The following is a 21,222-nucleotide window of genomic DNA, read 5'->3' as shown; positions in this document are numbered from 1 at the left end:
CTCCTCCCGCATTCCCAGATGTGGATGTGCAATCGCCTGATGAGAAGTCGGTCATCACCTATGTCTCAACACTATATGACGTGTTTCCAAAGGTCTCCGAAGGCATGGAAGGGATCAGCGCAAACGTGAGTGTTTGGTTTGAAAGGTGTAAAGGAAACGCCAACCACGTCAGTGTTTCTGAATTATTCAGATGTTAGATAAATCAGCTGATTATTGGTGAGCTATATAACATTGATAATGCAATGGTGCCTACGAATAAGGCGGTACCCCAGTATTTCAGGGGTGTCTTCTGAAATGCTGCTGCATTTACAGGAATTTTTTTGCAATCGACATTTTCGTAGACAGTGTTTCGGTACTTGATCTAGTATTTGTTCAGCCTTGATGGTTGGTTGGTCAACCACAAACCATGGCACAGATCATGTGGTTATGTACAGACTGGTGTTGTCGACCTGTTTTACTCTCAGGGTGTTTAAGGGAGGTGAGACATACACACCTCTTACATGTTTCTTTGGTTCTAGGTAAAACTATTAATTCAGAATAAGTACTGTAGTTGACTGACTGGATATCTTACTTTTACGGAACAAAGACGCTTTATAATATTTGAAAATGTGTGTAAGATGTTCCATCTTGACTCTGTTTGCACTATGAAGACATTCATCTTGGTTAATTTTTGGTGCAAACATCGACTTGACAGCTTGTATCAAATTCCTGAAAGAAAGAATTTTGGCCCTGGGATTCATGCCAGAGCTCACAGGAAATGCCGCACTAGGAGCATAAGGAACAGTCTGCATTTCACTCCTCATCATAAGGGTCACACCAGTGTCCTTTCTTAGGGAATGTTATCAAAAGGATTCCAGTATAATAATATTCTCATCCCACCAATGATTCCTTAACTGTATGAGGAGGGTGGTTGAAGATGATTTCAATGTGCTTCTGCGTGTAAATTCATATGATTATAATAGTAAATTAATGATTATGATGGACTAATAAAGATTGTACTTCAAAGGGCTTCTCATTGCAGTTTAAAATGTTGATGGGTCATTGTTTACATTGGGGTTGGTTCCCTGAGCATTTTTTTAATTCATGTTTAAAATGCAGGTTCAAATAATGCTCTTCATATATGCCATTCAGTATCGTGTTCCGGCTCGATCTTACCTTAATCCAAGTGATAAAATGAAAAATCTGTATGTTGTACCAGGATGTTGACATCAAATGGGTGGAATATCAGAACATGGTCAATTACCTGAGCCAGTGGATCAAACATCATATAGCCATCATGTCGAACAGAGCGTTCCCCAACAACCCAGCAGAACTCAAGGTAAGAACATCCTGGATCTCCATTGAGTTGTCCTGCGGGGGCGTTCATAATTAAACACACTAGGAAGGCAAGGTGAGACTGACTTTTAAGACCAGTCATGTGAAACGCCTTTGAATTCTTTTGCTTTCGTTCTGAAAGGTCTCCTCCCGCAGTCTCCCTGTGCTCAGTCTCGCTGTGCTCAGTCTCCCTGTGCTCAGTCTCCCTGTGCTGTTTCTGGATAGTATTGTGGGCTTTTCAAAGCTCCAGAGGCATGTGTAATTTCACTCCTTTAGAATTTGTTATGAATGCTTGTACATCTGAATATTAATATCGAGCTGTCAGTAAAGCGATGCAGGGAATAGATTCATATATTTCAACCGTTAACCAGCTGCTACACCTCGACTCCTCTGAGGGGCCTGAATAGAGTAGTGTGAGTAACACCTGCTTTTTTACTGGCGGTAGTTTATCCCTCAGGAGGAGATTTGTTATAACTTTGTAATTTATAGGTATTGGACATCAAATTCTTTTTTTTCCCAATAGGCACTTTACAGTCAGTATTTGCAGTTTAAAGAAACTGAAATTCCTGTGAAAGAGAATGAAAAGACCAGAATCAAGCACCTCTATAGAATGTTAGAGGTGAGTATGTGCATAGCTGTGGACGTTTAAAGGCTGACAAACTATTTGTGAAAACAGATTATTAACAATTGAACTTTTTTTTTTGGGAGCAGGTGTGGATGGAGTTTGGCCGGATCCAGCTGCCACAGGGATACCACCCGAATGATGTGGAGAAGGAGTGGGGAAAATTGATCATCGCCATGCTGGAGCGGGAGAAGAGCCTACGGCCAGAGGTGGACAGGTATGCGGGACACGGGTCCTCTGCTGGAGCCGTGTCATGATTGATAGACAGGTATGCAGGACACTGGCCCTCTGCCGGAGCCATGCTGTTACTGACAGACAGGTATGCAGGACACTGGTCCTCTGCCGGAGCTGTGCCGTTATTGACAGACAGGTATGCAGGACACCGGTCCTCTGCCAGAGCTGTGCCGTGATTGATAGACAGGTATGCAGGACACCGGTCCTCTGCCAGAGCTGTGCCGTGATTGTTACACAGGTATGCAGGACACCGGTCCTCTGCCAGAGCCATGCTGTTACTGACAGACAGGTATGCAGGACACCGGTCCTCTGCCGGAGCTGTGCCATGATTGATAGACAGGTATGCGGGACACTGGTCCTCTGCCAGAGCTGTGCCGTGATTGATAGACAGGTATGCAGGACACTGGCCCTCTGCCGGAGCGGTGCCGTGATTGTTACACAGGTATGCGGGATACTGGCCCTCTGCCGGAGCTGTGCCGTGATTGTTACACAGGTATGCGGGACACTGGTCCTCTGCCAGAGCTGTGCCGTGATTGTTACACAGGTATGCGGGACACTGGCCCTCTGCCGGAGCTGTGCCGTGATTGTTACACAGGTATGCGGGACACTGGTCCTCTGCCGGAGCAGTGCCGTGATTGTTACACAGGTATGCAGGACACTGGCCCTCTGCCGGAGCGGTGCCGTGATTGTTACACAGGTATGCGGGACACTGGCCCTCTGCCGGAGTTGTGCCGTGATTGTTACACAGGTATGCGGGACACTGGTCCTCTGCCAGAGCTGTGCCGTGATTGTTACACAGGTATGCGGGACACTGGCCCTCTGCCGGAGCTGTGCCGTGATTGTTACACAGGTATGCGGGACACTGGTCCTCTGCCGGAGCCGTGCCGTGATTGATACACAGGTATGCGGGACACTGGTCCTCTGCCAGAGCTGTGCCGTGATTATTACACAGGTATGCGGGACACTGGTCCTCTGCCGGAGCCGTGCCGTGATTGTTACACAGGTATGCGGGACACCGGTCCTCTGCCGGAGCCACTCGATGATTGATAGATTGGTATGCAGGATGTCGTCCTCTGCTGGAGCCACAAGGTGATTGATGGACAGGTATATGGGATGCCGGTCCACTGCCAAAGTCACGCTGTGATTGATAGACAGGTATTTGGGACACCAGTCCTCTGTGGACTCCATGATTAATGGTAGCTTGTTGGTATAGCTCTTATCGGATGCTTTGGAGGCAATTGCAGAGCGTGTCTGAGCGTGGGAAACCTGTGATGGTGATCCGCACCCTTATTTATGTGTCGGCAGCGATTCAATGTAGCTTTACGAGGGGTCTTAACCTGGGCGTTATCAAAATGGGTCTGTTCTTGACAAGTCGTGTCAAACCGAGGCATACTGGAAAACGTACACGTGTCGCTAGAGTGAGACGTGGTTTACGTGCTTCATGTGCTTCATTCGCTTCATGCGCTTCATGCAGTTTATGTGCTTCATTCGCTTCATGCGCTTCATGCAGTTTATGTGCTTCATGCGCTTCATGTGCTTCATGCAGTTTATGTGCTTCATGCGCTTCATGCAGTTTATGTGCTCCATGCGCTTCATGCGCTTCATGCAGTTTATGTGCTTCATGTGCTTCATGAGCTTCATGCAGTTTATGTGCTTCATGCGATTCATGCAGTTTATGTGCTCCATGTGCTTCATGCAGTTTGTGCTTCATGCGCTTCATGCGCTTCATGCAGTTTATGTGCTTCATGCGCTTCATGCAGTTTATGTGCTCCATGCGCTTCATGCACTTCATGCAGTTTATGTGCTTCATGCGCTTCATGTGCTTCATGCAGTTTATGTGTTTCATGCAGTTTATGTGCTTCATGCGCTTCATGCAGTTTATGTGCTTCATGCGCTTCATGCAGTTTATGTGCTCCATGCGCTTCATGCAGTTTATGTGCTTCATGCGCTTCATGCAGTTTATGTGTTTCATGCAGTTTATGTGCTCCATGCGCTTCATGCAGTTTATGTGCTCCATGCGCTTAATGCGCTTCATGCAGTTTATGTGCTTCATGCGCTTCATGTGCTTCATGCAGTTTATGTGTTTCATGCAGTTTATGTGCTCCACAGCTTCATGTGCTTCATGCAGTTTATGTGCTCCATGCGCTTCATGTGCTTCATGCAGTTTATGTGCTCCATGCGCTTCATGTGCTATGGTAATATGGTTTTCTGTCTTTTGCTGGGATGGGAAAACACCTTTTTTTTCATTGTCCTGTAAACGGAAATAGATACAGGGTGTGACATGCATTAAGGTTGTTTAATAAAGTTTCCCCCGTAAGCCATGGATTGTGTGTAAATTGGATCCTGTCTTGCCCTAAGTAACACATTCCACACCACCCTCCCCTGCACACCGCTGCTGTCTGAACCTGTGCTGGACTGTCAGAGCTGATGTGAACAGTAACATTTAAGATGTTATAAGCTTCGAGGCCTCGAGCAAAAGATTATGAAGGGGTGGGAGGGGATGGGTGTGGGGCTGTGCAAACGTCACTGGACCCATCCTTCTGCATCAAGTGGAGCCTATAAATGGGAGTCACCTCAAATGAGCCAGACATTGCTGTAGGAACCGCAGAGAGCAGCCTGAGCGGCTCAGAGCCCAGCTTGGAGACCAGGTCCCGGCTGGAGGGAGGCGCCGTGATTCTGGAGGGCAGTGGCTGGCCTGAAACAGGGACGGCCTTCTGCCATGCACAGCAACCTAACCTACTGCAGCAGTGATAGTACGCTGACCAGCATCGGTTCCTCGGAGAACCTGTTGTCTGGGTCTTCTGACCCGATTCTTACCAGCACTCCACTGATACTCAATAACAGCACGTTGTACAGACCCAGGTGAAGCTTTCTGATAGCCCACACTGTTTCTTTCATTTGTCTTGTTTGGAGGTTTCATCCACTTCTCGCAGGCCGTGACATCATGAGGTAGAGCCTCGTCCGGGTGCTGGAGGCTCCTACGGCTCAGGCTGTTCTTGCATTTTTCCTTTTCTTTAGTTTACTGTTGTACGGCTGCATCAATTGTGGTGACGCAAATTAAAAACGAGTGATAGTTTTCTCTCGTGCCACAGATGTAACACCTTTGGTTCTGACCTGCAGCATCTGCTCTTCTCTTTTCCAGACTTGACATGCTGCAGCAGATCGCCAACAAGGTCCATCAGGACTGTATGTCCGGGGAGGACAAGCTGGCTCTAGCCAGAAGTGCCTTGCAGTCTGTAAGTGGTTAAGATTCTCTCTCCGGACAAAAACATTTTCAAACATTTCCATGTACTCCGTCATGAATCTGATGCTAATTTGAGGATGTTGTGAGCCAGGATGCGAAACGACTAGAATCTGGAATCCAGTTCCAGCACGAAGCCGACGTGGCTGGATACCTGCTAGAGTGTGAGAACCTCTTGAGGCAGCAGGTGGTGGACATTCAGGCTCTTCTGGATGGGAAGTTTTATCTCGCAGACCAACTCCTTCAGAGGTACCATTTAACCCCTTGTTATTATATTAATAAATATAGCATATCGTGAGTATTTAATTAACAATATTATCATAATTTAATTAATAGTATTATCATGATGTTGTTAAGGGTATTTAAATGTTAAACGTCCCATGAGCTGATGCTACACTGACTTGAGTAGCCTGACGAGTAGCCTGTTCTGTCTTTCCTCCATCTTGAAGGGTGTCAAAGCTACGAGATGATCTGCTGGCCCTCAGGACAGAATGCGGCTCGATTTACAGCAAAGGCCGCACCCTCTCGACGGAGCAGACCAAGATGATGATCTCGGGAATAACGCAGAGCTTAAACTCTGGCTTCTCCCAGGGCATAAGCATGGGTTTGACCCCGGGCAGCCTGGTGGCTCCCGGCTCCACCTTTACCTCCAGCCTGGGCTCGTCCCTGATGCCCGGGCTCCCGTCTGGCATGCTGCCCGGCAGCATCCAGAGCTACGTGGGCAGCACAGGGGGCATCGGTGTGGACCACGGTGCTCTTCATCATCTCAAGCAACTGCAGATCCGAAAGCCGCTGGGCAAGTCCTCACTGGTGGACCCCAATCTGAGTGAGGAGGAGGTCAATATGAAGTTTGTCCAGGACCTCCTGAACTGGGTGGAGGAGATGCAGGTGAGAAATCTGGCCATCGCTAGCTCTATATGAAGATTAGTGTCTGAGAGTGATTTTCTTAATCCTGGTATAAATGGCCCTTTTCTATTTGTCTCAGCAGTATTAGCTGTTGCCCAAACCACAGTTTTGTAAACAAACACTAGACGATGTGTTTGATAACGGATGCATGAACGGGCTGGTGTTTTCTGTAAAGGTACAGCTGGATCAGGCTGAGTGGGGTTCAGATTTGGCAAGCGTCGAAATGCATTTGGAGAATCACAAGAGTGTGCATGGAGCGATCGAAGAATTTCAGATGAGCCTCAAAGAAGCCAAAATTAGTGAGGTGAGGATTTAAGTGACAGGATTTCGTAACATGTATACCGTAAACATGTAAATGTTTTGGCTTTTTGGAGATGTTTAAAAAACAACAGACATCACAGGGAAGTTCCTTCAATGGTGCGTTTTCTTCCACAGATCCAGATGAGCCAACCTCTGAAACTCAGCTACTCTGAGAAATTGAGCAAGTTAGAGAGTCAATACGGGAGACTCCTGGTGAGTCTGCATGCACTGTTCATGGGGACCTTCACAGAATGAGGACAGGAGCAGTGTGAGCTGCAACTAAACATGAGGGCTTTTCTGCTCCATCAGAACTCCTCAAGGAACCGCCAGAAATACCTGGAGAGCCTCCACGAGTTCGTGTCCAGTGCGACGCGGGAGCTGATCTGGCTCAACGAGAAGGAGGAAGAAGAGGTGGCATATGATTGGAGCGACCGGAACAGCAGCATCTCGAAAAAGCGGGATTACCATGCCGTGAGTCGCAGCCCTCCGACGGCCTCGGTTCCAGGTCTTCCGTGAACAGGAGCAGCCTGGACAAGCGTTCCTGTCTGCAACACAGGCGTCTTCTGGATGCGACGCTCCAGCAAACTGCAGCACTTTGCTTTGGCACCATAGACTGACGTCTTGCGTCCTCTTGCTAATATACTTAGAATATCTTCCATTGCCAAAGAAAGTAGGAGAAGGAATGTTACTGGGTTGTGGTCTTCAAAATTATACACTACAGAAAGTAAAGAATTTATATAAAAGGAAATTAATGGGAGTCTGTATATTGGAGCCATATGTACAAGGTGTGTGTTTATGTGTGTGTGTGTGTGTGTGTGTGAGGCCCACGTATACCTTTCCTTGTGGGGACCAAATGTCAGCAACCACAACGTGATGAACACCCATTTCTTTTTACCTGGGAAAATTATTTTATAAAAATCTGTGTCTGCAATGAAAAAACTAAAAATGCTAAATATTTTTTTGGTTAGTTATGGTTAGGGCTGGGTAGGGTTAGGGTTTGGGTTATGGTTAGGGCTGGGTGGGGGTTAAGGTTGTCATAGTTAACATTTGTATTTTTCCCACAGAAATGAATGAGCGGTCCCCAAAAAGATATTACACGAATGTGTGTGTGTGTGTGTGTGTGTGTGCGTGTCCTTAATGCATTATTTCACGTTCTGATAGACTGTGGTAGGTCTAAAGCAGACTTCTGACAGTACTGTGTACTTCGGCAGTGAGCGCATTAGTGTGGTGTGATTAGGGTGTGTTTGTGTCTCGGGATCTAGGCCCTGAGGTGTCTGGTCTTGCTGTTACAGGACTTGATGAGGGAGCTGGAGGAGAGAGAGACAGCAATCAAGTCTGTGCAGGACAAAGCAGAGTGTCTGCTTCTGGAGAGTCACCCGGCCAGGCTGACTATCGAGGTAAAGACTACTCACCTGGAACGTTCTACAGCTTCAGGAACTGTGCTTGGTGCTCATGTTTACATTAACATTTTGTTTTAACAAATAAAAGTCTTTCTAAACAATTGGATGGTCCTGTGTTGAGCAGACCTTGGCAATGCGCCTCCCTTCAGCCCCTAGTTTAACTTCACTCTCTGACCGACCAATCACAGGCATACCGCGCTGCCATGCAAACACAGTGGAACTGGGTTCTGCAGCTCTGTGGCTGTGTAGAGCAGCATCTCAAAGAGAACGCCATCTACTTTGAGGTGAGTCCCCCCCTCCCCCCAAAATGCTAAATATCTGGATGAGAATCGCGACTGGAACTCTATCTGCTCTTTCTGCTTCTCTGCCAGTTTTTCACTGATGCCAAAGAATCCCTGGATTATCTGAAGAACCTGCAGGATGCCATCCAAAGGAAGTATGGCTGTGACCGGACCAGCAGCCTACATAAGCTTGAAGACCTAGTTCAGGAATCTATGGTGCGTAGAAGGAAAAGGAATCGTAATGTGACTTGAGATTAGAGGGAGTGTTAGTTTGTGGTTGGACCTTCAGTTAGTGAACTTCTGGCTGTGCGTTTGCCCCTCCAGGATGAGAAGGAGCAGCTCCTCCAGTACCGCAGCACCATCGCAAGTTTGGTCGGCCGTGCCAAGGCCATAGTGCAGCTGAAGCCTCGCAACCCCGAGAGCCCGATCCGGACCTCCATTCCCGTCAGGGCCATCTGTGACTACCGACAGATCGAGGTGCCGCTCTTCTCACCTTCGTCACGGCAGCTTTAAGATGGCAGCTCTGTGGTGATCACAAACCCTCATTAAAAAAAAAAAACAAACTTTCAGCAACTCCTCTTACTTGAGCGTCAGCATTCGTGTTACGGATCTGGGCGGGTTTAGCATGCGGGCGAGGCATAGTGCAGGTCGGAACAGCAAAACTACAACAAACAATGAACCGCTGGGGAACTAAACTCAGGCAGGAACAGCCATTCAGTTCTGTTAAAGACAAAAACTGAATAGGATAATGACAAGCAGGGATGAGACAGACAATTAACCAGTCTGGGAGGGTGCAGGATAACGAACCACCTGGAAAACACACAAGGGCAGGCAACAGGTTGAACTAATTAACTCAGGGACTGGGAGGGGAGAACTAAGACTGACAGAAAGAAAGAAACAGAATCTACACTAAGGGAACAACAGACAGGTAGATACACAAACAAGGCACAAAGAACCAAACCAAAACCAAGTACAAATCACAGGACACAGGAACTAGAAAAACTCATACAAATGAAACACTAGGGAGCTAAATACAAAAACAGAGGAGGCGGGATTGGAACACACAACCAAGCGGTCAGCAGATAGCCACATGCTCAGCTCATTGAGCCACACGGCCGCTGGGAACCAGGGCAAACACCACAGACTAGGACAACATGGGAAAGGACACAGGGACAACAGGAGCTGACCCTGACACTTTTTGTCACTAAGTTGAATATATTGATGAGAAAAGCATGGACCCTCTTTCCCTCTTTACTTGGGTGTTCGATCCTCACGTCACGTGTTGCACACCTGCTGTCCTTGCTTCCTCCCGGCCTCTTCCAGATTACTATATATAAAGATGACGAGTGTGTCCTGGCTAACAACTCGCATCGAGCAAAGTGGAAGGTGATCAGCCCAGCCGGGAATGAGGCCATGGTCCCCTCTGTCTGCTTCACTGTACCCCCCCCCAACAAGGAAGCCATGGAAACGGCTGCCAGGTGGGACAGGCCCCCAGTGGTGGATACACAGTTCTAGGAAAATGGATGAATGGTTGGATGTTTAGCAATGCTGCGCATGACCTTCCTCCCATTTCTCCCTTTATAGGACTGAGCAGCTGTATCAGAACGTTCTTGCCTTGTGGCACCGGTCCCATGTCAACATGAAAAGCGTAGTTTCGTGGCACTTCCTGATGAAGGACATCCAAGCTATCCGCAAAAGCAACGTCGCCTCCGTATGGATGTTTTATGTGGTTTCTTTAGTACTATTTGGAACAGGAGTTCCCTTATTACATGTTGATATTTGCAGTCTGTTCCATATGTTATGTATTTTTTTTTACTCAAACCTTCATTCACCTCGAAGTGAGAAAATAGGACGATTCTGTGGGTTTCTGGTTTACAGGGGCATCAATTTGAAGCCCTAATGCTTCTCCATTCTGACAGCAGTGAGATATTCTCTATGCTTTCCAGACTGTTCATAGTTTCCTCCCTGTACTGTAGATCAAGACCATGCTCCCAGGTGAGCACCAGCAGGTTCTGAGCACCCTGCAGTCCCACTTTGAAGGCTTTCTGGAGGACAGTGAAGAGTCTGAGGTTTTCTCACTGGCGGACCGCACCCATCTGGAGAGGGAGGTGCTGGCCTGTAGAGAGTTCTACGAGGATTTGCTCAAGTCTGCAGAGAGAGGCAAGAAGGTTTCCCTAGTTACATGTGGTCCTCTAAGTGCTCCTGTAGTCACATGTGGTCCTCTAAGTGGTGTGGTGCTCTTTTGTTAACCATAGAGTAAATCGCTTTTGGAATTTGTACTTATCTTGCTGTGGCCTTGATATTGAACCTTGTAGAATATGTGAGTGGTTTGTGTTCCACTTAGACACTTTGCTATATTGCAAAATATGATAAAGTTGATGATTCCCCCATTCTTTCTCAATCCTATGATTACCTCCCAGTGTGTCTAGTCATGCTGAGGTTTTGCACTGACTGAGACTTACTCTTTTTCCCCTCTTCTGGCAAACAGAGGAACAGGAGGAGTCTGTATACAACCTCTTCATCTCTGAGGTTCGCAACTTCCGCATGCGCCTGGAAGGCCATGAGGAACACCTCATCCGTCAGATCCGTACCCCTGTGGACCGGGATGACCTGCAGAAGAGCGTGATGCGCATCGCTGAGCAGGAGGTGGGTGTGCACCCATCAGCAAGCTAGTTTGTGAAAGCCTCTCACATAAGATTAAAGGACCAGGGGGTCACAGCACCATAAATGTTGGATCAGGGGATGATTAGAGGAGGTTCCTGGTTGAGGAATTAAACTGGGTATCTGGGTATTTGTTGTTGTGGAAATTCATTTTTCGGTATTTGCTTATCGTATCCCTAAATTGCACTTGCTTCTCAGACTAAACACACATGTTGGTTCTTTTTGTGGCAATTTGCAGAGGATGAAGAAGGAGTTGGATCAACTGAAGGAGGACCTGGAGATCATGAAGGTCAAGTGTGAGACGTTCATCAGCCAGGCCTCGGCCTCACCATCGGTCCCCAACCTCTCCTCTGAGCTGAATGTCCTGATCCAGAGCATGAACCAAGTCTACTCCATGTCCTCCATTCATCTGGAGAAGTATGTGTCAAGCTCCTTTCCGGTTGTCTCGGATCTTCCATTTATATGAGCCATCTCAGGAATTACAGGAATTCTGAGTGACATTGATGTTGATTTTGTGGCATTTTCTGCAGGCTGAAAACTGTGAGCTTGGTGGTGAAGCACAGTCAGGAGGCAGAAGCGCTGCTGAAGCTGTACGAGGCCAAACTTTGTGAGGAGGACACTGTGAATGCTGACATCAAGGCGATTGAGATGGTTATGAGCACTCTCAAGGTGGGGCTCCCCGCAATGGCATCTCGTGGATGAGTATTGATGATGCCGTTTCGCAGAATTAATGTGCATTTAATGGGTCTCATAGGTCTCTTCTTGATTTCAAGTTTGTTTATGCCAGTGACCCTTAAAGTGTGTGATTCACTACGCTCTAATTGAGCTGTGCTTGTAATCACAGTGTATGCTATGTGTTTTTAGCAATGGCGCACAGAAATTGACGAAAAACGCGAGGTTTTCCATGAGTTGGAAGATGAACTACAGAAGGCCAGAAACATTAGTGATCGCATGTTCAAGACACACAATGAGCGGGACTTTGATCTGGACTGGCACAAGGATAAGGCCGATCAGCTTAGTGAGAGATGGATGAGCTTGCATTCCCAGATTGAGAACAGGTTCGTAACAGAATTCCTCATCAACTCACCGCGGTTTGTTGAACGAAGCCTGAAGGATTTCCTTTCTCTTTTATTTTCAGACTTCGAGACTTGGAGGGCATTGGTAAGTCTCTGAAGTACTACAGAGAAACCTACCACACCCTGGATGAGTGGATCAACGAGATGGAGACCACACAGCTGAAGGCCCAGCAGCAACAGGCCCTGGCAGAGCTGCTTCACCAGCAGAAGGTGGAGAAGGACACCAAGTGGTCACTTATGGCTCCTTCATGACTAGCCCACATCACAGTTCATATTTCATGACTAGAGACCTGAAGTGGGTCTTTCATTATGTTGGGCCTTTGGATTCTGTTTAAAATATTGTTATATTACACAGTCAGAAGTGAGTTTCTGTGATTTGCCGGTTTGCTGCAGGTCCTCATCTCAGAAATCGAACAGAAGCATAGCAAGATTGATGAATGCCAGAAGTATTCAGAGCAGTATTCTGCGGCTGTCAAGGTGACTCTTCGCACACGTGCTAAATATGTGACTTTCATTGTCTGGTAAACCACCAGGCCCATTGAAGTTGGAAGGTCAATGTTCTACTGCTCTGAATAAAAATTTACCTTGAAACAGCTGATTGACTTTTTCAAAACAGCTTTTAAATATGGGTAAACATATGAATTAGGGTTAAATGTTTCTCAAACTGCTTCTGGGGCCTGAATTATGGACACCGAGGATTCCGTTTGTTTTGTCCAGGACTACGACCTGCAGCTGATGACCTACAGGGCAATGGTGGACTCACAGCACAAATCTCCCATGAAGCGGCGGCGGATGCAGAGCTCCTCTGACGCCATCATACAGGAGGTGAGGGCCGTTCCGCTCCAGTCAGGTGGGCTTTGCGAGTTGCGTTGGGGTCCCTGTTCTGAGAATGGCTGCTTCTGCTGTCCTTGCAGTTCATGGAACTGCGGACTCGATACACGGCTCTAGTGACCCTCATGACCCAGTATGTGAAGTTTGCAAGTGAGAACCTGAAGAGGACCGAAGAGGAAGAGGTAGGGGATTTCTGTGGGCCTCACAAGACACCCTATCCCATTATTCCCATTTTAGTCCTAATGCTGGTTCAGCTAAAACTAATTAATACTTTTCACATACATTATATAAGTGTAGCAAAAATTGTAGTATTGCTTAATGTCACTAGCATTCAGTTTTCTTCTTCATGTATTTCACATAGATCAATGACTTTTATGTATTAATTTGAATTCCTGATTGACGAGCAATAAGCTTATGGCAAACTGATGAGTGCTGATTGCAGATTCCTGCGCACATTTCTAACGAGGCTTGTTTTTTGTCGTACCTTTGTGTGGTTTGGACCCTCATGGTTACGGTGTGAATGGATTTCCGGTGGTCTGTCTGCATGGCCGTTCATTGCATTCGCCATTCTGATCCTTTACATGACTGTTGGTGTCTCCAGGCAGACTAACACTGCTAGGGTGGTCATTTCCAACATGGGATACGAGTGTAATTAAATGCCCAATTATTTAATTTGTTTTTCTCATTCGTGAAGGTTGGTTTGAACTTTTATGTTGCCTTTATTTTTAATGTGTTTATAATATTTTATATTCATTTTTGAGATACAGATAAAATTGTAAATAAATTATAAATACTGTTAATTTAGTTTTTATGGACTAAAATTTATGAAATTTTTTTTTTGAAGAATTGTTATTTTATTGTAGTTTGTTGCAATGGCTTTTCGTTATATTTTTTTATGTAATTTTCATCGTATTTTGTAGACAGTGATTGATGTTGTTAATTCCTCTTTCTACATTGTTCCTAGTCGAGTTTTCTGAGTCTGAAATGCTGATACAAAAGACATGTTCTTTTGTATTGCCGATGGTGATGGTGCTTTGTAGTAAATGCTAGAAAGGCATAGGAGCTTGTACATGCTGAAAGGTGGCGGGAGCTACTGGGTGTCGAAGCTGAATGCTTCAGCACGGTGAGTACGCAAGCACTGGCCACGAAGTCCTAGCCCTTCACTTTCTCTGCCAGACATGAGCAGTAGATGATGATGTCTCTTATTGTAGAGGAGGAAGGCCTCAGAGAGGAGTGAGTATATCGCCTTGACACAGAGTATGGAGATGCAGAAGGTGGCCAGTGAGGAGGAGCTGGTCAGGCTGAAGGGCACCATGTTGGAGTTGGAGGCGGTATTGGCTGAGAGGCAGCAGCGCCTCGAGCACCTTGAAGGGGAGCTGGAGGCCCAGAGGAGGACCATTGATGACCTGACCCTCCAGAAGACCAAGGCTGAGTATGAAGTGAAACAGTACCGTTCAGAGCTGGAGGGGGTCGTCAAAGGCAAGGCGGCCGCCGAGCTGGAGCTCAGCCGGGCACGACAGCTTGTCCAGCAGTCCGAGGCAAAGCACTCCGCACTGGAGTCCAGCCTGAAGCTGCTGAAGAGCAACATCGAGGAAAGCACACTGCTCAGGAGGAAGCTGGAGAAACACCTGCGGAGGAAGGACAGTGATGTGCAGGACCTGGAGGAGCACAAACGCACTCTGGAGCGAGAGCTGAGGGCCAAGGAGGATGCCGAGGCTGAGTTGATGGACTTGGTGCGAGGCATGGAGGTCAACCTGACCCTGCAGTCAGAGTCCAGAGAATCCTCAAGTGATCTGCATCTGTCCATTGTGAGGGAGACTGCGCATCAGTGCAGCTTTACCAGTGCTAACATTCTGGGGTCAGACATGATGCTTCAGCATAAGATTGAAGAATTGGCCATGGGAAAGAAGAGGGCTGAGACCGAAGTCAAGACGTTGAAGTCAGAGCTGAATTCGGTGCTGGTGCAGAAAACGATGGCTGAAGAGAAAGTGCAGCGTTTGAAGGAGCTTTTAGATGATGCGAATGGCAGGCTGAAGAAGCTCCAGATGGAAATGGACTCTGAAAGGAGCAACAACAGACAGAGGCTAGAGGAGCTGAGGCAGGAAGTTACAGAACTAAAGAAGTCTGTTTATGTCTTTCAAGAGCAAGTAAAGTCCATGCAGAGAGAGAAATCATCCCTGGAGCAGAAAGCCATCTTCCATAAGACTGAAGTTGAAGGCTTGAAAGAGCAGTTAAAAATAAACCATGGAAAGTTGGTTCAGAAGAGCTCATTGGAACAGGAAATAAATCACAAGATGCGCTGCTTGGAGGAAGAGCTAAGCACAAAACAGGCTGATGGGGATTGTTTGAGATTTAAGGTTAATGAGCTGACGAGAAACAATGCTAAATTAGACAACGATGTCAGGAACCTGAAGGCTGCCATAGAAACCTTACAGCAAGAAAAAGCATATGCCGAGCAGAAAGTGAAAACCCGGAAGGAGGAGGTGGACGGCTTGAAAGAGCTTCTCCAGAAAACTAAAGAAGACTTTAACCTGAAGACAAAGTCAGATCAGGAAATTCAACTTAAAGCTAGAAATCTGGAGATGGAACTTGAGAAGAACAGTCAAGTTGTTATTCAGTTAAGAAAGAAGGTGGACGAACTAAAGAAAATTAATTTAGAGAGTGAGAGATCAATGAAAATTTTGAAATCAGAGCTTGACAAGGTTTCCATGGAAATGGGCAGCAAAGACCAACAAATCAATATATATAAATCTCAGGCTGAAAGTACAAAAACTCAAGTTAAAATCATAGAAGAGGAATTATTAAAGAAAGCACAAGCATTACATGAGCTTCAGATTAAGCTGAGGGACTACAATGAAGAAGTCAGGAAAACATCAGAACTACAACAGAAAAACAATGACCTCAGTCTGAGCGTAGCTAATTACGAAAATGAAATGACAAACCTGAAATCCGAAATCAACTCTGTAAGCATTGAAAAGAAAATGTCTGACAAGTCAGTCCAAGAACGGAAGATTGAAATCACTGATTTGAATCTGACATTAAGGAAAGCCAAGGAAGATCTTCAAAGGGAGAGCACAGAGGTTCGGAAATATTTTTCAAAGGTAAAGGAGCTAGAGAGTGAACTTCTGAAATATAAACAGACTATTAAAGAGATGACTGGAAACGCTGACAGTATTACTTCAGATCTCAAGAAGGATATCGGCCTTCTTCAGAAGGACAAGGCGGCTGCGGACAAAACACTGATGACTCTTAAGGCAGAATTAGATGCTATGAAAGCTTCTCTGAGGAGAACAACTGAAGAATTGCAGAAGGAAACCCAAGATGGGAGGATGAACCAATCAAAAATCAAAGAGCTTGAAGGAGAACTTCAGAGGAACAGGCTGAAAATGAAAGAAATGACCTCAAGTTCAGAAAAGTTCTCAACAAATTTCAAACAGGAAATTTTAGTTCTACAGAGGGAGAGAAGTGCAGTGGAAGAGAAATCCAGGGCATTGACCTTGGAGGTCTCCCTGTTAAGACAGAAACTCGAGAAAGCACAGGAGGAAGTGCGGCAGAAGCAGAAGGAATGCTCAGCTGCACAGCTGAGGTCCCAGAAGCTGGAAGAGCAGCTTGAAAATTGCAAACGGATGTTGGATGACTTAAAAGGAAAACTGGATCTGCAGAAGAATGCTTATGAAAGACACCTGGAAATATTCCATCAGGAGATGGAGCAAAAACTTCTGTTGAAAGAATCAGATGCCAAATTTGAATATGATAAGAAGTCAAGAGAACACATGTACAGCACAGAAACTGCTGAAAAAGAAAAGAAATACTTGCGTCAAGAGATCGAGCAATTAAAAGCTCTCAATGAGAGCACTCAAAAATCAAAGCAGGAGACGGAGCAACAAATAGACACTCTTCGTTCAAAGGTCAGTCAAGTAGAGAAAGAAAATAACGTCATCAAGCAGGAGCTAATTCATGCAAAAACTCGCATGTCAGAATTAGAAACTGAAAACACAAAGTTAACAGCGAGTATTTCTAAGATGGACGGCATGCAAAATGTCAGCTCTAAGGAAAACCAAAGGCTGAAGGAAATGTTATCTGAGACAGAGCAGAAGATAGCAGAAAGGGAAGTGGAAGCGAGGTCTCTGAAGGAGCAAGATGTGTCTTACGTAAAGGAGGTGCAAGGACTCCAGGAAAAGGTTTTAAGGTTGGATGTCTCCACCTCTGAATCAAGAAAGATTAAAGACATGGATGGCAGGAGTAATAAATTCAACCAGTGTATGAATGATGATGAGATTACTAAACTGAAAAATGAGTTGCAGGTCACGAAAAGTATGCTGTTATCTCATGAAGAGATTAAGGGTAAACAAGAGGAGGAACTAAGGAAGTTAGAGGTAAAACATTTGAGAAACTCTTCTTGACATTTTCAGTCTTTTTTCTTCACTGATCATTTTGAAACTTGAACTCATCAGAAAATAGCAGTAGAAAAATTTGCAGTTAATTTCAGAATTGCTTCCTTTTATACACATAACTGTTTACTGTGAAAAATGTTTAACTTCTAATGGTTCCATAAATTTTGCATTTACAGATAGCAGCCACAGAGAAGAAAAGAGTAAACGATAAACCAGTAATGACAGGTGACAAGACTAACATTTACAACCAAAAGAAGATTCAAAATGTCAGTCAGCATGTGCGTGAACAGGGGCACTATGCTGCCATTGGATCCTCAACGTGTGCAGAAGTGCCCCCAGAGAAAGGTCAACCATGTAAATCCAACTCCTTTTCAGCCGACGTCAAATTACACGTGGTTTCTCCAAACATAAAGAATGTAAAAGGCCTTGATGTGAGACCAGCTCACTACATGGACAGTTTTCAACTTCACACCCTTAGGGGTCGTGTGAGTATTCAACAGTTGGTGGCACTTAAGCTCTTAGAGAGTGACACCATCCAGCAGTTAAAATCAGGCCACAAAACCCTGGAAGAGGTACAGGATTCTCTTGTCAAATTCACCAGCAAATCATCAGCAATTGCAGGTGTTTACTTGGAGTCAAGCAAGAAAAAGATCTCATTCATGGAAGCTGCAGAGAAGGGTTTCATAGCGAAGACATACGCCATAGAGTTTGTTGAAGCACAGGCTGCTACTGGATGCATTATAGACCAGGTTACAGGCAAAGCCTATTCTGTCCTGGAAGCTCTTGATAAAGGGATTGCTTTGTGGGAGTTGAAAGATAAATTGTTAGATGCTGAGAAAGCAATCAGTGGCTACGTTCATGGTGGCAAGGTACTATCTGTGTTTCAGGCAATGGAGGAAAGGATTGTCGACAGGCACAAAGGTAGAAAAATCCTTGAAGCACAGATTGCCACGGGTGGCTTGATCGATCCACAAAGTGGCATTCGGCTGCCCCTGAACATCGCACTTGAGCAGGGGATTATAAACAAAGCCACTTTGCAGAGTCTTTATGAACCAGTTAGCAACCCCAAGGGTTTCCATAACCCAGACACAGGCCAGAAGGCTTACTACTGTGAGCTGCTCAGAACATGCGTCTTTGATGTTGATGGTTGTGTGTTACTCCTGCCTGTTGGTGACCGGCACCTGTCGAACATCACCCTCACTCGCACTCACAGAATATCAGTCATCAACAGCTGTTACGGTGCTGAAATGTCAACATATGAGGCATATATGGACAAACATATTGACAGGAAGACCTACCTTTTGCTCTCGCAGCAGGAGACAGACTGGAAGGAAAGCTCTGTGCCGGATTCAAGTGGCGGGATGCTGCACATTTTGACAGACTATAAAAGTGGAAGGCAGTTTTGCATTGAACATTCACTGACTTTAAAGATGCTAGATAAAGCAGAACTAGGGAAATATCGGTCAGGGCTCCTAAGTATCAATGAGCTTGCAGACATCTTGATTTCGAGGAAGACCATCTATGAAGATCCCCATTCTCCTATTGCTGGCCTTTGGGACTTCAGCCTCAAGTCAAGGGTATCCATTTATAAGGGGCTCCAGCAGAATCTGTTAGACAGACTTACTGCTGTAAGGCTGCTTGAGGCACAAGTGTGTACCGGTGGCATTTGTGAACCATCAACAGGAGAGAAGATGAAAGTGGCAGAGGCTGTTAGAAGAGGGTTTCTGGATGAGGCCTTAGCTCGCCATCTCCTACAGTTTGAGCAAGTCTGCTCTGGCATCAACCACTCACAGACATCCAAGATCCTGTCCGTGACACAAGCCATGCAGCAGAACCTTGTCCCAAGAGATATAGGCTTCAGGTGCCTTGAGTACCAGTTCCTTACAGGAGGCCTGATCCACCCACAGACTCAGGCTCGAGTCAAGATGGAGGAAGCCATCCAGAGTGGCCTTGTCGAGGAGGCTGTTTTCTCGCAACTGAAAGATGAGAAATCCTATACTAAAAATCTGAGCTGTCCCAAAACTAAAAGGAAAATGTCATTCAAGGATGCCCTAGAAAAAGGCATCTTTGACCGTCATACTGGCCTCAAACTTCTGGAAGCGACCAAACTTCAGTCTATTGGTGCTTCCTCATCATTTCATTACATCTGGATGTATTGATGATTCTTAAATTACTGTAAGCCAGACAGCATAGGCTTAAATTTCATAACACTTGTATTTGATGCATATATATTAAATGAAAATGTACATTAAGATATAAGATATATACTGTTCATAATCTTGAAAAATTTAACATGGGATTTTGTCCTTTTTTTTTCTTTTTGTGACATTTGAATTGTGATTTCATGTACATGTATTCCATGAGGATTTATGTTTGTTTTGTATACTTTATCTAACAATGGATTTTGATGAATCACTGAATCACAGCTGCTTCCATTGCTGTATTCACCGGTATAAATTCATATTAAACAATAACTTACAATGATTGCATCTTTTAAGGATTCTAACATTTTAATCCATCACCTAACTCCATCTGGCAGGAGCTTACCCTGTTACTCAACACCCCAGTGGACGGTTGTCCACGCTTCTCCCCCTTCGGCTTTTCTTTCCTTCCCATTTCTGCCATCGTGGCACCTGACACCACACTGACCGACTGTAACAGGCAATCTGACTCTCTCTTCCCCGATCCCAGAAATCTGTAGATGACGAGAAGAAGGAGCACGGTGAGAAGGTCAATAAGCTGTTAGACTGGATGTCCAGTATGAAAAGGGGCCTTAGCAGAGAAGATAAGGCTGTGATAGATGATGGTAGCAGCAGCAGAGAAGCACCTAGTCAGCCACAGGTAAATAGTCTGCTAAGGTTGGCAGCTCCCAGCTGACGCTGACCTTTCTCTAGATTGTCAGTATTTCTCGACAAACTTAGTCTGGTGAATTTTTTTTGTAGGATCAAGGTTTTTTTTTGTCCCATTTGTGGCGACCAGCAGTGTGTCAACCCAAACTCAAAAGTTGTTACTACTTCCGGAGTTTTCTGATCAGTAGACTGTATGTTCATAAGCACCCCCATGTATGTTCTTAAACACCCCCAGAGCCTGCAATGTCACCAGGCAAAGAACAAGACACGTTTCACACATGATATAACCTACATACATAAACGGTTATCATACATATATCCCCTTTCACTTAATAATGCCTATTTAACCATTCACATAACTTCAGACAGCTGCCGCTTACCAAATGCTTTCTCTGATAAATAAGGAGAAGCACTTAAAGCATGTGCATATCTTTTATCAGTTGACCTTGTTGTATGTACTGCAGCAGGGCAAAGTTGTTCTGCATGATATTGATTGGGAACATTTATGCATAATCACACAGCACAAAGTGGTAATGCAAGTTAGAGTGTGGCTGTTTGTCAGTGATACGCCCCCCCACCCGCCCCCACTTACTCTTTAAATTTGATTTATAGTACTTGGAGAATGTCAAAGGATACCGCCTTATGCCCTGCACCCACACATACCCTGCTGACAGAAATATGTCGGATCTCACTCACAGACGCCTTTGAGTGTATATTTCACATGCATGGTGCAGCCCAAGTGCCAGTCAGCAGCAGGCGTTTTATGACTAATCATACATGTGATCATGGGAGGAGCCTGCTTCTGTCCGAGGTCCTTGTGGGCACACTGCCACCTGCCACCATATCGTTACATTGCAAAACTTAACCGGGGGGCTCAGCTTCTGCTCGAGATCATTTACAGATGAGCTAACTGCCACCAGAGAACTAATTCATATCCTTTATTAAATGATATGCTAGTTGATCTTGCCACTTTTTTAACTTGGCAAATCTAGGATACAATTTGAAAGAGAGGAACTTAGGCATCCATTTTATGTGTTTTTATTTTTTTTCCCAAGAAATGCTGTAACGTAGTTCATTTATCACTGTAGAGTTTCTTCGGAAACTAGACTGAAA

The 21,222-nt window shown here is 45.5% G+C and overlaps 2 protein-coding genes across 14 annotated transcripts in view; both read left to right on the top strand.

The window, feature by feature from the left end:
- dst (dystonin) overlaps positions 1–21,222 on the top strand; it is a 128,759-nt gene that overhangs the window by 46,711 nt on the left and 60,826 nt on the right. For 12 of the 13 annotated variants that reach the window (XM_049007802.1, XM_049007803.1, XM_049007799.1 and 9 more), the window contains 26 exons: positions 19–125; positions 1,199–1,318; positions 1,838–1,933; positions 2,026–2,153; positions 5,313–5,406; positions 5,506–5,660; positions 5,861–6,299; positions 6,493–6,621; positions 6,753–6,830; positions 6,927–7,088; positions 7,910–8,014; positions 8,206–8,301; positions 8,389–8,514; positions 8,623–8,775; positions 9,622–9,776; positions 9,883–10,009; positions 10,275–10,458; positions 10,787–10,944; positions 11,198–11,376; positions 11,490–11,628; positions 11,824–12,017; positions 12,098–12,245; positions 12,429–12,512; positions 12,753–12,860; positions 12,950–13,048; positions 19,952–20,101. In XM_049007802.1, coding sequence (XP_048863759.1) covers positions 19–125; positions 1,199–1,318; positions 1,838–1,933; positions 2,026–2,153; positions 5,313–5,406; positions 5,506–5,660; positions 5,861–6,299; positions 6,493–6,621; positions 6,753–6,830; positions 6,927–7,088; positions 7,910–8,014; positions 8,206–8,301; positions 8,389–8,514; positions 8,623–8,775; positions 9,622–9,776; positions 9,883–10,009; positions 10,275–10,458; positions 10,787–10,944; positions 11,198–11,376; positions 11,490–11,628; positions 11,824–12,017; positions 12,098–12,245; positions 12,429–12,512; positions 12,753–12,860; positions 12,950–13,048; positions 19,952–20,101 — 3,713 coding nt within the window. Of the gene's footprint in view, positions 1–18; positions 126–1,198; positions 1,319–1,837; positions 1,934–2,025; positions 2,154–4,763; positions 5,033–5,312; positions 5,407–5,505; positions 5,661–5,860; positions 6,300–6,492; positions 6,622–6,752; positions 6,831–6,926; positions 7,089–7,909; positions 8,015–8,205; positions 8,302–8,388; positions 8,515–8,622; positions 8,776–9,621; positions 9,777–9,882; positions 10,010–10,274; positions 10,459–10,786; positions 10,945–11,197; positions 11,377–11,489; positions 11,629–11,823; positions 12,018–12,097; positions 12,246–12,428; positions 12,513–12,752; positions 12,861–12,949; positions 13,049–19,951; positions 20,102–21,222 lie in introns of those variants that run through there. The other variant, XM_049007796.1, reaches the window with a different exon arrangement.
- On the top strand, positions 13,055–19,744 carry LOC125738635 (plectin-like). Its single transcript, XM_049007804.1, has 3 exons — positions 13,055–13,989; positions 14,078–17,242; positions 17,437–19,744. The coding sequence occupies exons 2-3, from the start codon at positions 14,126–14,128 to the stop codon at positions 19,417–19,419; spliced, it is 5,100 nt and encodes a 1,699-aa protein (XP_048863761.1). The 5' UTR covers positions 13,055–13,989; positions 14,078–14,125; the 3' UTR covers positions 19,420–19,744.

This window comes from Brienomyrus brachyistius, chromosome 3 (genome assembly GCF_023856365.1).
Source record: "Brienomyrus brachyistius isolate T26 chromosome 3, BBRACH_0.4, whole genome shotgun sequence".
Taxonomy (NCBI): domain Eukaryota; kingdom Metazoa; phylum Chordata; class Actinopteri; order Osteoglossiformes; family Mormyridae; genus Brienomyrus; species Brienomyrus brachyistius.
Note: the sequence above shows the minus strand (reverse complement) of the source record. Positions and strands in the feature narration are given on the sequence as shown.